The sequence below is a fragment of the Lampetra planeri genome, chromosome 38, assembly GCF_965212315.1.
Source record: "Lampetra planeri chromosome 38, kcLamPlan1.2.h2, whole genome shotgun sequence".
In the NCBI taxonomy this organism is placed as follows: Eukaryota; Metazoa; Chordata; class Hyperoartia; order Petromyzontiformes; family Petromyzontidae; genus Lampetra; species Lampetra planeri.
In genome coordinates, this window is record NC_136144.1 from 9,105,964 (window position 1) to 9,121,969 (window position 16,006).

General features: G+C 48.2%; 1 protein-coding gene across 1 annotated transcript in view; it reads left to right on the top strand.

Annotated features, from left to right (window-relative positions):
• LOC144731166 (chemokine-like protein TAFA-1) overlaps positions 1 to 10,954 on the top strand; it is a 42,419-nt gene extending 31,465 nt beyond the window's left edge. The window contains exons 3-4 of the mRNA XM_078612131.1: positions 5,489 to 5,637; positions 10,877 to 10,954. Coding sequence (XP_078468257.1) covers positions 5,489 to 5,637; positions 10,877 to 10,954 — 227 coding nt within the window. The remainder of the gene's footprint in view (positions 1 to 5,488; positions 5,638 to 10,876) is intronic.
• Positions 10,955 to 16,006: the final 5,052 nt, after the last annotated feature.

The window sequence follows — 16,006 nt, forward strand, 5'->3', positions numbered from 1 at the left end:
TCCAGCAAAAAGGGACTGGCAAAATCGGGATAACACAAGGGTGGGGCACCCACCAAGGCGTCCCGGAGGGAGCGAAACGCGGCCTCCTCCTCCGGTCCCCATTTGAACTTCACTCCCTTCGCCGTTAGAGCGTGCAAGGGTTTTGCAATAGTGGCGAAGTGCTCAACGAACCGCCGATAATAAGAAGCAAACCCGATGAAACTACGCACGTCAGAAACGGACGTAGGTGTCGGCCACGAACCGACACAATCCGTCTTCGCGGGATCGGTGGAGATCCCCGAAGAATCGACAATGTGACCCAAGTATCTAACGGACCTACGAAGGAGGTGACATTTGGCCGGTTTAAATTTCAACTTAGCCGATCGCATTCGCAAGAACACCCCTCTCAATCGCCGGAGGTGTTCCTCAAACGTTTTACTGAAAACAATGACATCGTCCATATAAATCAAGCATGTATCCCACTGCAAGCCCGACAAAACCAGCTCCATAAGTCGCTGAAACGTCGCTGGAGAGGAGTGAAGTCCCATGGGTAACCGGTTAAACTGGAACAGCCCCCCTGGAGTCCGAAATGCTGTCTTAGGTTTCGACTCTTCGTCGAGCGGCAACTGCCAAAACCCCGATAACAAATCAAGAGTCGAAAAATATCGCGCACCAGACAATGCATCGAGGGACTCATCCATCCTGGGGAGCGGATACGCGTCAGCCACAGAGATCTTATTCAGGCGACGGAAATCAACGCAGAATCGCAGGGACCCGTCCTGCTTCTTAACCAGCACAATAGGCGCTCCCCACGGGCTAGAGGAGGGCGAAATAATATCGGCTTCTAGCATATCGTTAACAGCCGACTGAACATGTTCCTTCTCCACGGGACTCAGTCGGAAGGGATTTTGCCTGACCGGCGCCGCATCGCCCGTTTCAATGTGATGGTGCAACAAATCCGTGCACCCAATGTCATACTTATGTTTACTGAATACATCAGAGAATTCAATGAGCAACTCGCGCAGCGCACCCAACTGCGCCGCCGACAAATCGTCCGAGGCGGCACATAACGAATGGACCCACTCAAGGTCTTCCCTTGGCTCAACGTTCCGCGCGGGGCTCGAGCCCACCTGCGCAACCAACCCATCATCCCCAGGGACCTGCGCCGCGTGAGCCAGCACGGTGCCCTGCGGAATGACAGCTGGTCGCGACCCCGCGTTCAAAACCATCACAAACGGATCCCTGTCAGCCCGCACCAAAGTGTGAGCCACCGATAAATCAAGACCCCCGACAGCCTTGTTAGAAGGACCCAAAAGCATACTCTGTCCCGAAGCCTCCCTCACCCATGGTTTCCGCAACCGGAGGGGAATCAACATCTGTGAACCCGGGGGCACTTGCACTGTCTGCGTCGCCACCGCTTGTATCGTAGCGCACGCCGTCCGAATGTCAGTAGGGCCCGTCAAAAATGAAATCCGGCGACCCGATGGCAGTTCAATGCATCGTTGATCGATAAGAATTTTAATGGGCATTTTAGCCAAAAAGTCAGTGCCCAAAAGACACGGAACTGCCAAAAAAGACGAAACGAAAACGGGTCCCGACAATTTGATATCTCCAATGCAAATGGACGCCCTAACCTGACCGATAATGCCCAACGATCCCCCATTAGCGGCGTAAAATGGCACATCCACTGGAAGCAGCGGACGACATTGGACCGGAAGAATATTATAAATGAGGTCCGATATAATAGTAGCCGATGCCCCCGTGTCCACTAACACCCTAATCTCAACCCCATCAATAGATCCCGTAACAACGGACGAACCCGCCGAAGCAGCCACAATTCTATGCCCCAATTCCGCCCATTCAATGTCTCCCTGGTCCCGGCCGAACCCCCCTCGCCGAACCGAATCCCCGAACCTTAACCGGCCCTCCTCCGCCGCAACGCGGCGTCCCATGTGTGCCGAATAAACAGGCCGAGCGTGTGAGGTGCCGCGACTTGCCGGGGATTGTAGAGATGACTTGGGCTCTCGGTCGTCGTCCAGCCGAGCTCCCATGGCGCGCTGCCGCGGAGCGCGGCACCCGGACGCCACGTGGCCCCGGAGGCCGCAGTTATAGCACGTGACGAGGGTCGGAGTAGATCTTGGTTGCTCCGACTTTCGGCCCGATCGCAGAGGCGACCGGGCCCCCGGCCTCCAGTCCCCTGGTCGTCCCGTGGCGAACGCCTCCTCTCGTGGGCTGACGACTTGGGGTTCGGCGACCACCAAACCCGGGGCTGCGACGACAGCAGCGTTGCAACCAACGCCTTGCTTCCGTTGTAGGGCCTCGTGCGCTTGAATATTCGTGGCGACTCTCAAAGAAGAAATATCAATCTCGTCAGCTGTGTTGATAGGGACCCCCAGGTCCTGCGCCAACTTGAGCAGCTGCTCCAAAACCATCGCGTCTTGGCCCTCCTCGTCCATCCGAGGGAACGCAGCATCAGCAAGAGCCAGCAACGCCGTGCGATAGGCCAGCGCGGTCTCCGTGGCCGCTTTCCGTCTTGCGTAGAACTGATGGCGGCACGTAGAGGGAGGCCCGTAGACCCTGGCCAACAACCCCAGCGCATCCTTCAGCGTGGAGCGGTCCGACTTCCGTGCAGCCCTGAAGGCCGCGAGCGCATCGTCGTCCAGCATGGCGGGCAATGCCCGCAGCGCCGTAGCATCGGACCACGCTGACATCTCTTGATGGGCCAAAAACCTTCGCTGAAATTGGCCCCAGTCTCCGCCTTCCGCCTTGAAGGCTGACAACGTGGGCAGGCGCTGCTGAAAAATGAAGTCATCCGCCTCGTGGTTCCTCTCCGCCTGTCCGTCGGTGTCTAAGATGGCGGCTCCAGCAGCAGACGTAAGATGGCGGACCCCCTCGCGCGCTGATGACGTCGATGCGCGCGCTTGGGAACCCACCACCACGTGGCGCCCGCCGTTCCCGCCAAAAGTAGGCCCAGGCGCAATGGCGGGAATCCCCCATTCGTTTTGGCGGGAATCTGCGGGGCGACCTTGTAAAATGTCCCCCACCGTCCCCGCTCCTCCCGACGAGCTGATCTCCGCCAAGATGGACGCGGCGGCGAGCAGCAGCTCCGCCAGTCGGGAGTGCGCCTCACGAAGCCCGGCGTCTGTCCCCGGTCGCTCGGCCGGCGCCGTCGACGGACCCTGCAGCGTGGGCAAGTCCTCTTCCTCACCCCCCGCCACCAGCGGCCCCGAGTCGTCCAGGTCTTCCTCGCGGTCAATCCCGTGGGTCCTACGGGTCTTCCTCGTCTCCATACTTGGAAGCCCGTTTCACTTCTGACGCCAGATGAAGTATTGGAAAATGACGGCAGGAAACTCCTTGACGGGAACACACTTCTTTTATTAAATCTTGACTCGTAACAATACAACGCGTGGCCTCTCTTCTCACAATGCGCTTCTCTTGACTCTGGATTCTGTGCTGCCGGCTCTCTGTGCCTCGTGTAGACTCCGCGCCTCGGCTACACTCCTCTCTCGCCTCGTGTAGACTCTGCGCCTCTGCTACACTCTCCACTCGCCTCGTGTAGACTTTGCATCTCCCTCTGGCTACACCGTATGCATACTCGGCTCGTGTAGACCTTTCTCTCTCGCTGGCTACACCGTATGCATACTCGGCTCGTGTAGACCTTTCTCTCTCGCTGGCTACACACTATACATTACTCAGCTCGTGTAGACCTTTCTCTCTCGCTGGCTACACACTATACATTACTCAGCTCGTGTAGACCTTTCTCTCTCGCTGGCTACACACTATACATTACTCAGCTCGTGTAGACCTTTCTCTCTCGCTGGCTACACACTATACCTTACTCTCCTCTACTCTCCATTACTCTCCTCTACTCTCCATTTCTCTCCTCTCCGGGCTCTATCTCTGCACCTTCGTCTTCATTCTTAGATGGTTCCACTTCTGCCCCCTGCTCCTCTGTGCATCACCTTATATACCCCTTCTTCCCGGGAGACGGAGCGGATGCGGACCTCAACGTCGGCACCGCTCCTCAGTTACCCAATCCCCACGCGCTATCCCTACGATCCGGTTCCGCTCAGCGCGTGTTTCCACTCCCCGACCAATCACACCGCGCTGCTACCCGATCACTCCCTCTGGGCGCGTCACCGGCACACAGCCAATCAGCAGCACTACCCCCACCCGCGCACTGACGCCTGCTCCTCCCCGTCAGCGCGCGTCACCACACACACACCCGTACATACGCGCTGGCACACGACATATACACCCAGCGCGTATCACCACTACATGTGTATAGAAGAAGGCACCTGAAAAGATCTCAGCAGCGGTACTATGACATTTAATTCTGGGGGTCATTCTTCAAAACGTGGGGTAGAAACGCTGTAATTTACCGCGTGGGCCAGAGGTCACTTGAAGAGATCTCAGTAGTAACTCTGTGATATCCACTTCCTTTGGCCGTTGTCTATGACGGAGAGTAAGTTGCTCCGTCCCACAATAATCCGAATGGATCATTGATCTCATGACACGAGGCCGATAGCACAAATCGGAACAAAACTGGGGGGATAGATGACAAAAAAGTGAAAGTCTTCACGTAACCACCTACTTTTCTAGCACTAAAAAACGTAAATAATATGCATTTTCATGATTGCCAATTGAGGTACCGATTCTGTGAACTGTCATTGCGCTTGAGATGTTTATAGAAGAGGGCGGTCAAAAAGATGCAATCCCATTCCATACCACTCAGGCATCCCACTTAAAAAGTACGTCTGGAAAAATGTTGCCCAAGCATTTGGAACACGAAGTCAATTTCGAGTGGTCGTATCTTAGGTTACACGTAATTTTCAATGAACAGAGCTAAATGTTAAAGGAAACAGCGGTGGGTTTTTTTTGCTGAAAGTGACCATCATCGGTGAAAAAGTTGTCATGTTCCCATCTCATTAGTCTTAGGAGCTTGCCTTCACGTCTTTTCAAGCCCTTACGCTAAATGTAATATATCTACTTACATATAATGATCACAGAGGCCCATCTGGATCAAAGCACTGGGTGAGAGAGACGCATCTGGATCAAAGCACTGGCGAGAGAGACCTCACGTGTGCAGGTGCAAGCCTTGGACAGGTGCCCGCAAACAGCACTTGCCCCAACAGTCTGTTAACGGCTACATGGGGGATCTTTGCCTTTTGTGCGTGCGTGTGTGTGTGTGTGCACAACAGCGGTTAGCGCTACGCTGCGCTACGAACCCGGTGGCCCGAGTTTGATTCCCGCTCACGGGCTAACACTGGTGACGATTATCTGAATCGGTCCTGGGCCTCCCCTAGGTCGACTCGGCCTCAAACGAGTACCTGGTGCGGTGTGTAAAAACATCGCCACTGGGGAGATAAAGGCGGTCGGGCGTGCTGTTGGCCACCCACCACCTCGTGTGCCGTGCCGGGCCTTCATATGTCTTCGCTAACAGCACTTGCCCCAACAGTCTGTTAAAGGCTATAGGGGGGATCTTTGTCTTTTGTTTCGCGTGCAACAGCGTCGATAGTCGTGGGCAAGTGGTGGTGCGAGATGGATCCGTGTTTGGAAGGCGAGGAGTGCAAGACTCTTCCGGACAACTCTGGCTGGATGTGCATAGCTGGAAACAAAGTCAAGACGACACGGGTGAGCGGATCTGCCCTGGCTGCAGTCACAAACACCCCACACACACCCCACACGTACCCCACACGCACCCCACACGCACCCCACACGCACCCTACACGCACCCCACACACACACACCCCACGCACACACACACCCACCCCACACACACCCACCCACCCCACACACACCCCACACACCACACACACACCCCACACACACCCCACACACACCCCACACACACACACCCCACAAACACATCCCACACACACACACCACACACACACACACACACCCCACACACACCCCACGCACACCCCACACACACCCCACACACGTGCACAGGCCGAATGTTTGTCTCGTCTGCCGTTGGATCAGGGGCCTCCTTGCCAAACCGTGTGGGTTGTGGAGGTAATCGTCATCGTATTTTCACTGTGCCGGTCAGTGCCGGTTGGTTGGTGAAGGTAGGAGGGGGGCATATACGTTGGAGCAATAGTACAATACAACGTCGTATTTGTTGCTGCGCCCGCCCACTGCGTTCTTACCCACCCCTACTTCACAGCCGCAAAAAAGAGCTTCATAGCTCATCGGATTCCTCAAGTATAAATACATACTCTGAATTCGTGAGCTTGCAAGCCAGCCTTGGGGTCTGGGGCCCTCGTTGCGAGTTTAAAAAGTCACGTCATGAGCCATGTGGCGTAGAGTCTCTCTCTTTAAAGTGATAACATTAAAAAAAAACACGGCTTCTGTCATTGGTTGGATCCACACGATGCCTTGTATGACGTACGGAAATGTGTGTAGGGCGCGATTAATTTCTTGGACTTGTTTTTCCAACTAGCGCCGCTGCGAAACAAACGCTGCGCCAAAGTTGAACGGATTTGTAGAAATATCCCGGCGCAAGACACTGCAGAAAATGAGAAATCCATCATTTATGAGGGTGGCCGCTCCCGTGCGATGGATGCATGCACGGGTTATTAAGTGCGTTCGGATTTGTAGGTGAATTGAGCTACAGTGGGGGGGGGGGGGGTATTTTGCACACAAAGCACCGATATCAATATCATCTGGGGGCTGGGGGTGATGGTTATTGCATTCTTTCTACGTTTCACACTGCATTGTGAAGAATGGTTCATTTCCCACAGACGGTTATGACACAGAAATCCCTTTGGTTCGTTTTGCTGGTGCGGAATATTAAATTCCAAACCGACAGAAAAAGGGGACACCGTTCTCCTCTCGCACGTTAAAACAACAACAACAACAGCAACACAAGGAGAGACCCGGTTTGTTTTAATCTCAAAACCAAAACAAACAAAACCACGTGATCAAGCCCCACGCAACGCACACATCTGAACAACGGCTGCTCAATTTCGCCTCGCCTCCGCCGACCACTCAGCTTTAATGCGTTTCCTATTAACTTGCAGGGGTTGGTTGACCACGTTGTGGTAGATCCACGGTGTGGCGGTCCCATTTAAAATGAGAAAGAAAGCGCAAGACACTATGTGGGGACTGTTGTTAGAAAAGGGTAGGAGGGTGATGAATAAATGTCCATCACTGCTAAGTGTTGTGTGTGTGTAAAAAAACATGGCATAAGCACTCAAGAATGTGTTGGCTACTAAATATAGTGTTTAGCAAACGAAACTCCCTGTCAGTTTAACACGCAGGCTTTCGCGACCAATATCATCCATAATACATGGCCAATCCGTTACGAGTACAGCACACCAGTGTGTTGGAGAGCAAATCCACAACATTTGCCGGGTGGTACAAACAGCTGATAATGAGCATGGCATCTAAATACTTTCCTGGCAAATACCGAAATGTGCGTTCAAATCTCAGAGCCACTTGTGATGAGATACCGGAATGAGTTTCAGGTTATTGGCAAGGCCATTATTTCATCATTATCATCAACATCATCATCAAAGCATGCTTGGTCATCATATCATCATCTAAGTGACACCGATTCCTGTGAGCCATGAAACAGACCATGGAGCATCTATTGGTGTCTCAGCTGCTGTGGGAGCCATGCACCATGACATGACCTGGCCAGGGCTTCAGACTGGACCATGTCATCATCGTCATAATCGTCGTCATAATCAATCATCATCATCATCATCACGTGCCTGATACTGGATAACCATGTGACTGCAGTGACAGGACACGAGAAGACGATGATGCAATCGGCATCACCATAACACCACCACCATCATCAACAATTGTCTTGATCTTGATTGAAAGCTTTCGTGACTGCAGGGATTCATATTCTTGGTTCTCTCGGTAAAGTCACGTAGAAGGGAAATAGTAAAATAATGAAAATATAAAACATCTGACCAACTGCCAAATCGCTGTCCTTAGTGCTGACGTTAAGAAAAAAACGCCACTTTTTTCAAATTTTCTTGCTGTGGATTTCACACCTGAGGATGATTGCTTGTGTTGCAGTCGAAACGTCGTGAGAATTTTATTGTTTTATACTTTTATTATTTTATTATTTCCCTTCTACGTGACTTTACCGAAAGAACCAAGAATATAATTGTCTTGATCGTCAACGTGTTTTAACTGCGGTGGTGGTGACTGCACAACATTGCATCGTCTTACATTCGCTTTCTCACTTAATACAGCCGAGGGCCAACACGAGTCTCACGGCTTAGAAACGGCCCACAAATAATATGTATCCACGACTGCTGGCATCACTTGGTTGCACTGATGCAAAGTTGCAATTGTAAAATTTTCCTTGTTGCTCTGTATCAACATTAGGCACACGAAGAACAGGATGCTGCACTAATCTGACATGAGGAGTGCCCCATGATCGTTAATTCGAGTTGTAATGTTGATCAAATGTATAAATTATGTGGAGACACGAATATGCTAAGAAGGCATTAACGTCTGGTTATTTATTTAGTTGCGTACATTCTCCATAAAGGATACTCAAGCAGTATTATTTAGTGCTGTGAATTATATAGTTTCGCGTCGAACTACGCCCCACGTCTAGCGCACTTTCCTCGATAAAAAAAAACAAACATCGGGAAATTCACCAGGATCGGTCGAAGCAAGCCTGGCTCTACTGACGAGACACGAAATGTAAAAACCGGTGCAAAATTTGCTTGTTACGCAACCGATGCTGGTGATAAGATGGACTTCCAAAAGGCCACGTGGCCAATGGGAATAAGAAGAAAATCCATGCATTTTTTTTACGTGGAAAAAACTACGTGGGGATGGAGGGGTACTGTCCGCTAATTTATTTTGTAACTCGTGTCCTACACAATGACGCTCGATGACTATTGTACATTATAACGATAATAGATTATTATTATTACGTGCTATACCTATGACAAATGATGATTGATACGGGTGAACCACTCTTTACAGAGCGTGGAGGGGGCACTGTGTAGTGTTGGCTTCGAGAGGTCTATTCAAATTAACGGCACCGCAGTGCAATTGTGGCCTTGCAACCAAAAATATGGACCATATAAGCAAACCGCTGTATTCCGCGCTCCTTCAACAGAGGAGGAGAAACAGCAACAGTCCACACACCCTCTCCTGAAACCCTCTCGTCGTGGCGAACAGCAGACCTCGACATTGGCATTCAACCCCTGAACATATTGCCATCATAAGCAATGGTAGAGCCGAGAGGCTCCATTGAGGGGACCTCATGAGTAGTTCTGCAGTGTCATCTTCCGCGGGTCTCATGACCGACGCGAAGGCCAGAGACACCGCGAACAAACGGCAGACGTCCCACCGTTACCCCAATTCCAGCGAGCTCAACACAATCTCCGATAAGAGAACGGCTCTGATGCGATTAGTGATATTATAAAAATGCTAAATCAATTGTACGCTTATAAAAAAAAATTAAATACGTTTTCAAAAAAGATCTAAACGCAACGTGCAATTTTATACCCAATGAAAACTCGGACTTACAAACAGCAATTTTTTTAAATATATATAATCGGCGCTCTTCACAGCACAAGTGTAGACGCCCACGTACGAGCTGAAATTAGTCTCAGAGCGCTGCCTCATTAACACCGGCGGTGTAAGAGACGCCAGGCTCCATTAGGCGAGGGGGGGCAATTAAACACAAAACACATTTTGAAGTCTCCATTCGGTGGAGTAAGGGACCGTTGTTGTGTGGCATTTAATGACCAAGTAGGTGAAGCTTGTGCCGACTTTTGAAAGGAAGCGTTTGTTGTCAATTGTTTTACGTGTGTACAACGTCGTTTTATCTCGCGTCTGCGTGCGATTTTGTTTTTTTTGTATCTCCCTTCAGTTCTCCGGGTCCTGATCTTTGGAGAATTAACCACCCTTGTCTGCACGGTGATCAACAACAACAACAAAAACAAGAGCAGCAACACATTGCCGCAGATGGTAAAATCATCACGGGGAAAGAAAAAAAAATCAAGCACAATATACAGCGCGCCAATTATATAATAACGATATAGGATGTATATAACCGCGTGGTAAAATAATGAAATTAGCACTCACTCCGGCAAGAACGACGTCGGCTGTTGACACATCGAGAGCCGACACAGCAGCAGCAGCAGCAATAAGTAGCAGAGCAGCAGTAGCAGCAGTAGTCGCTTTCACGGCACAGACAGCAACACAATTTAGAAGCAGCAGTAACGTCGCAAATCAGTAACAAGTCATCAGCAACATTAGCGCGAGTGGTAGCATCGAACTTGACAACAACGACAGCAGCAGCAGCAACATTGACATGAGCAGCAGATTCATCATCATCAACTACTGTACATAAGCAGAAGCAGCACCATCAACAGCAGCAACGGTGATCAACTATGTCAGTAGTGACAGCCACATCAATGAGCTGCAGCAGCAGCAGCATCACAAGCAACAGCGCAATCATGAAAAGGGAGCGGCAACTTTGGAAGAGGCAACGTGGGCATCATCAGCGTGGCACTGCGAGAGCACGCGGATTACACAACAACAACAACAAAAACATCGAGGAACCCTTTAAGTCGATGGGAGGTGGGAAAAAATGCGATTAATTGCGTAAAATTAAATCTGCGAGGCCGAGGAGACGGGAGTCTCGTGCCGTCGATCCCAGGAGAAGCCGTGGCACCTGCACACGCTCAGACGTTCTAAGAGCGCAGTTTGGTTTTCTCGTTTCCAGTTTCTCTGCGACAACGGATTACGGAACGGGGTGGTGGTGGTGGTGGTGGTGGGTGGTGGGTGGGGGAAGGCGTCACGGGGGGGGGGGGAGGAGGGCAACGTCTCTCCCAGTCCACCGACAAGATCACCGGGTGTCCTAAAACTCAACCGAGCTGCGGGCGTTTGGTGCGACCCGAAGCCTGGGCAGGGCTTGCCTCTCTCCCTGCCAGCCGCCGCCCGACCCCGGGGCCTCTACCCGAAACTCTGCGCGGTTTGAGCAGCAAAACGGTCCGCGAGTTTGTCTTGGTTGCGTTACACATTCCGTTTTAGTGTGCGAGTACAATTTGACCGGTTTTATATCCCGACAGAATGGAAGGGGACAGGCGGCGGGATGCTTGTGAACGAAAACTCACCAACCTCCCCCCACCCCCATCCCCCCTTGCTGCGTATTCTCAACAACAACAACAACAAACAACAACATCTCTTCTCGTTTAAATATTGTTATAATTGGGGTGACAATTTCCCTCTTGATTTATTCCCATCGGTGTAAATATCTGCAAAGAGGAGGACGATCAAACCCCTTTAAGATGAAGTTACGAGGCATACATATTTCTGTTTTCTGTTTACTCTCCGTAGCCTGTATACGACACGCGTAGGGTGAAGAGTGATTTTGTGCAAATGACATCAGTCTTTGGAGGGTTTTTTTTGTTGAATTGTTTATTTTTAAATATTTGCGCCAACTTGTTCCAAATGAGCGAAGCGAAAACGGGGTTGAATGTTTTACAAATGTGTGGATGATGTGAGTTGTATAAAAAAAAACAAGCAAGGCTTTCAAAGCTACTGCCGTCGTTATTTTTGCCAACATTTTTTTTTTGTTTCACTTTTTTCATTTCCCCCTTCATTTAAAATTGCGCACATGTTAAATTCGCTTTTCAAAAAAAATTATCACTTGGCGATTGCCGAATCGTTTAAAATTCACTGAAGATGCAATCACAGCAAAGAACAGCAACTGAAAATGACAAAGAGTTTCAAGCACATTGTTCGATAAAAAAGAATGTATATTATTTTATCGTCATTAATTTATTTCTGTTGGTTTAAATGTGCTTTTCAAGACCGCCGTAACCTTCAGAGTATGGCTGTAATATCAAATGAGAGTTTTTCAGGCTGTGTGGTGACTCAAATGAACGTATTGTTACACACTTCCACAAGAGTATCATTAACCATGCCCAGCTTCTGTGTAAAGCCCTCTCTCAATGACCAACGTAGCTCGAGTTTTGCTATGTTATTTAAGAAACTTAAGACAAAAAGAAGAGTCCGTTTCATGCTTAGACAGAAGGGAAATTCGAACTAATAATATGGAAAGAAAAAAAAGTTCAAATTGCTGATACTTTTTTTTCACAGATTCTACAAATTTCTCACCGATTTTGGTGGATCAACGTGTTTTGGTGAACACATTACACCGGCAGACAGGCTTCCGATGAAAGAAAACTGCTCGCTTGCAATGCATTACCTTAAAGCTTATAGAGTGTGTGTGTGTCGACAGTTGTGCGAATCATTCGCAGTGCTGCATCATTTAAAATTTCTCGAGCAAATTACGCCATGGGAAAACAATATCTTTACCTCCTGGCGACGAATAAGCATTAGAAGGTCTAAATAATCTTTCATTAGTAACAAGAAAAAATAGGTATTTGGCCTACTCTTTCACGCTGGTTAGACATCTCGGAAGGAAGTGCGATTACCCGCCACTCTAAATTTCGATGTAAAGCTTTCGTGACTGCAGGGATTCATCTTCTTGGTTCTTTCGGTAAAGTCACGTAGAAGGGAAGTAATAAAATAATAAAAATAAAACATAATAAAATAATTCTCACGACGTTTCGGCCACAACGCAAGCAGCCGTCCTCAGGTGAAGACCAGAGACAGCGTCTGAATGAAACACCACCACACTCTACCGTACACCGCAGACGACCCTGCCGATTGGCTAACTGTGGTGTCACCTATTTTCCGCACCTCCGATTAGCACGCTTGGCTACGTACGGTGCGAAAGAAGTTCGCACCGTACCCTGCTTGGTGGAAACAGGCAGGCGGGCGGGCGGGCGGGGGGGGATTTAAATAACACGTGCCGTTGTTTTTACTGCCACACCAGGAGATTTAATCAAAATCGGCGACCACTGGGTTGCAAGTCCAGCGAGCTGACCATTCCACCACGGTAACATCCTCACTCACGTGTCTATCAGAGTACATTTGAACTGGGCCAGCCAATGAGACGAGACGACAAAGCGGCTGGGTTCCATGAGACAAACCACTGCGAGCTCACAAGTCGAGAAATCACCCGCCCGAAAGTGATTATGTTTATTCTCCATAATGGTTGAAATTGCTTTAATACAATCCAAGCTAAACTGCACAATGACACGTCCACTTATTTGTATTAAAATAAATTACTTATTAAATTGCATATAATTGGAGAGGGCATTTTTCACATTCAAATAAATGCGGGCCACAAACCTCACAAAAAATGTATTGTTGTAGTCCCGATTTGAGTCTTCCTTACCAAAGTTTTCCCCATCACCATTCGTTCAAAAGGTCACACCCCTTGTTTTTTAAAAAATATTGTTCGGGGCTCGTTTTAATCACGAAACAATGCGATTTTTAAAAGTGGACACGCCAGGACTTTAAAGGGTGCAGCAGCCCTTCAAATTATTGCTCATGCCACTGCTGGTGAGAGGGCCTCTACGGATGGAATCTTTAGACGGTATTTGGCCCACTCTGACCCACACTGATCACATGTCTTGTAAGAGGTGAGAGTACTCACACTTTGCCCCATCGCCGCCACCACCACCACATGGGATCTGCTGATCAAACTGTGGTGAAACCATTCACGTGGTTTCACCACCTGCCATCCCCCGGTGAGATAGAACCGACCAACTCTGGAGAATACAATCACGTGTGCCAACCAACACAGTGTCACTGCCATGGTAGAATGGTCAGCAAACACACACACACACACACAATACTGCATCGCATGATAATTATACAGAAAGCCTCGGAGGCTTTTATTTCTTCATAGTATTTGTACGGGAACGGAAAACGGAAGTTCCCAGAAAATGTGAAGCATTTAAGAGTGGAGGACGTTCAAAATTTCACACAGATTGCCTGTCAGAAACCGTATTGCTCTGCCGACTCCACACAGGCACGCCGTTGCCTTGATCGTCGATGCCTGTCGCAATGGACGAATCTTTCGGTGATCAACGGCCCCCACTTTGCAACGTACCTGGAACACGGGCTTGGCCACCCCTACCACAATTCAGCGAACAAAAACAAAATTTACGACATTTCTTGAGAACGTATTATTTAACATTTCTTCATCGCAACAAAGGGGCGACCAATCGTAGCATGAATATTTTTTTTTAAATGGTTGCATAACAGAGTGGGCAAATATTGTTGTTAAAACACCACGTCACCGGTAAAAAAAAAATACGACTCTGTACGCTGCACTGCTCGACTTTGGAATTCTCTCCAATCATCGTCTCTCATCCAAGTTCGCATAGCCTTGTTCAAATCAAAAAACGTGTTACACTCTTATCGAATATAACTTTGATCGTGCTGGATTGTTTTTATTTTTGGGGGAGGGTGGCTTTTGGGGCTGTGTTGAGCCATCGTGATTAAAGAAAAAAAGACTTACCTCGTAAATCTTTTACACGTTTTCAAAGAATAGAGCAATTCATGTTTTTTTTTTCTCCATTTGTTAAAACGATTGGGAAACACTTTGCAGTTTGAGCTATTAAATACATGAAAAATAGATGATGCATAACATACAGCTCAATATTTACTAAAGTTAATAAGGTGTGCAGCTACAAATAAAACCCTCCCTGAGCAGGACATTGCAAGGTTAATACATCTATCTGCCGCATGCTTTTCTCATTTATTTCCTTCCAAATTAAATTAAACTTTCGCTTGATCGATACCCCGTTTCGCTTTCACAAAGTTTAAATCGCACGGCTTAAAAATACATTTCCAAATTCATGGGATTTTCCCCCATTTTTCTGCCGAGATCGATTAGAAATGTGGATCGCATCCGTGGTTCTGCATTGCTTTCCCGTCGTGTTGAATGCACAGAAGCCAGCCCAGACTTGGGGCTTTCAAAATATATCATATGCCACGCTGGAATATGTATTTTTAACATCTTTCCTACCGTACGTATCCAACCGTGCTAATCCGAGGTGCGGGGGCGTCCAAGGACAAACTAAGCACAAAAAGCAGTTCTAAAGAAATTATTTATTATTGAGATTTAAAAGTGTGTAACTCCCAGTGGCTTCCGAATATCGGAAGGAAGAGCGTTCCAGACGGCCGCAGAAGCGTGCGATGCAGTGACCGTCTTTGTTCGATTGTTCGATGGCTAGCCAGAAGTCGCCACTGCGAGGATGAGCCGAGTTCGCGTGATGGTTTTAGCTCGTTGATGAGATCAGCAAGATATTGTGGTTCATTTGTGGCAAGCACTTTGTGTGTCATGAGTTCGACCTCAGAACGTATTCGTTCGGCAACCAGAAACCATTGATTAACCTCCTCCTCGGGATGGATTTCGGATTTTTTTTTAAACTTAGGATGTTGGATGTTTTTTATTTTAAATGAAAATTGCAGGTTCTCTTTCAGATGGTTTAAATGATGTAATAACACGACTCATCTTTGTGCTAACGAAAGTGACATCACCCGATGTCACGTGAAAACCACTTTTGGTGGCAAAAATCATGGAAATGACATGACATGCGACATCATATCATACCTTTTGACCAATGTGAAACAAAAAAAATGGTTTTAGGATCATCCAAAAATATGATAGCGAGGACTAATTTTCAGATATTTCAAATCTGCCCAAAAATCGGGAACACATCCTTGCAACCTACATAATTCTAAGAAGACCAGACGTGGTAATGTTATTAATATACCCACTGTATCCCATGAAAATTATTTTAAGAAAGAACTTACATTCGTCTTCATCAATTAAAAGGAACACGGGTAGAACAGAAGAGATGTGGCCATGGAACACACTGGCGCAAAAGAGATCACTTTAAAGCGTTACTCAACTCCAGTTCACTCAACAAAAGCTTCATCACTGCGACTTTACAATCTACAATGCGTATGATGCAAACGCCGTCGGCTACACAATATTTTACAAACTAATCAAAAGAGCTAGGAAATGTTGATGTATAATCTGAGCTCATTTAATTGGCAATAGCCAATTAGAAACTTGAAGATTGTGTTTGTCATTTCATAATTATTTTGCCAGTAAATGTAATATATGTTTGTTTTTATTAGCAACGATAAATCACAATGA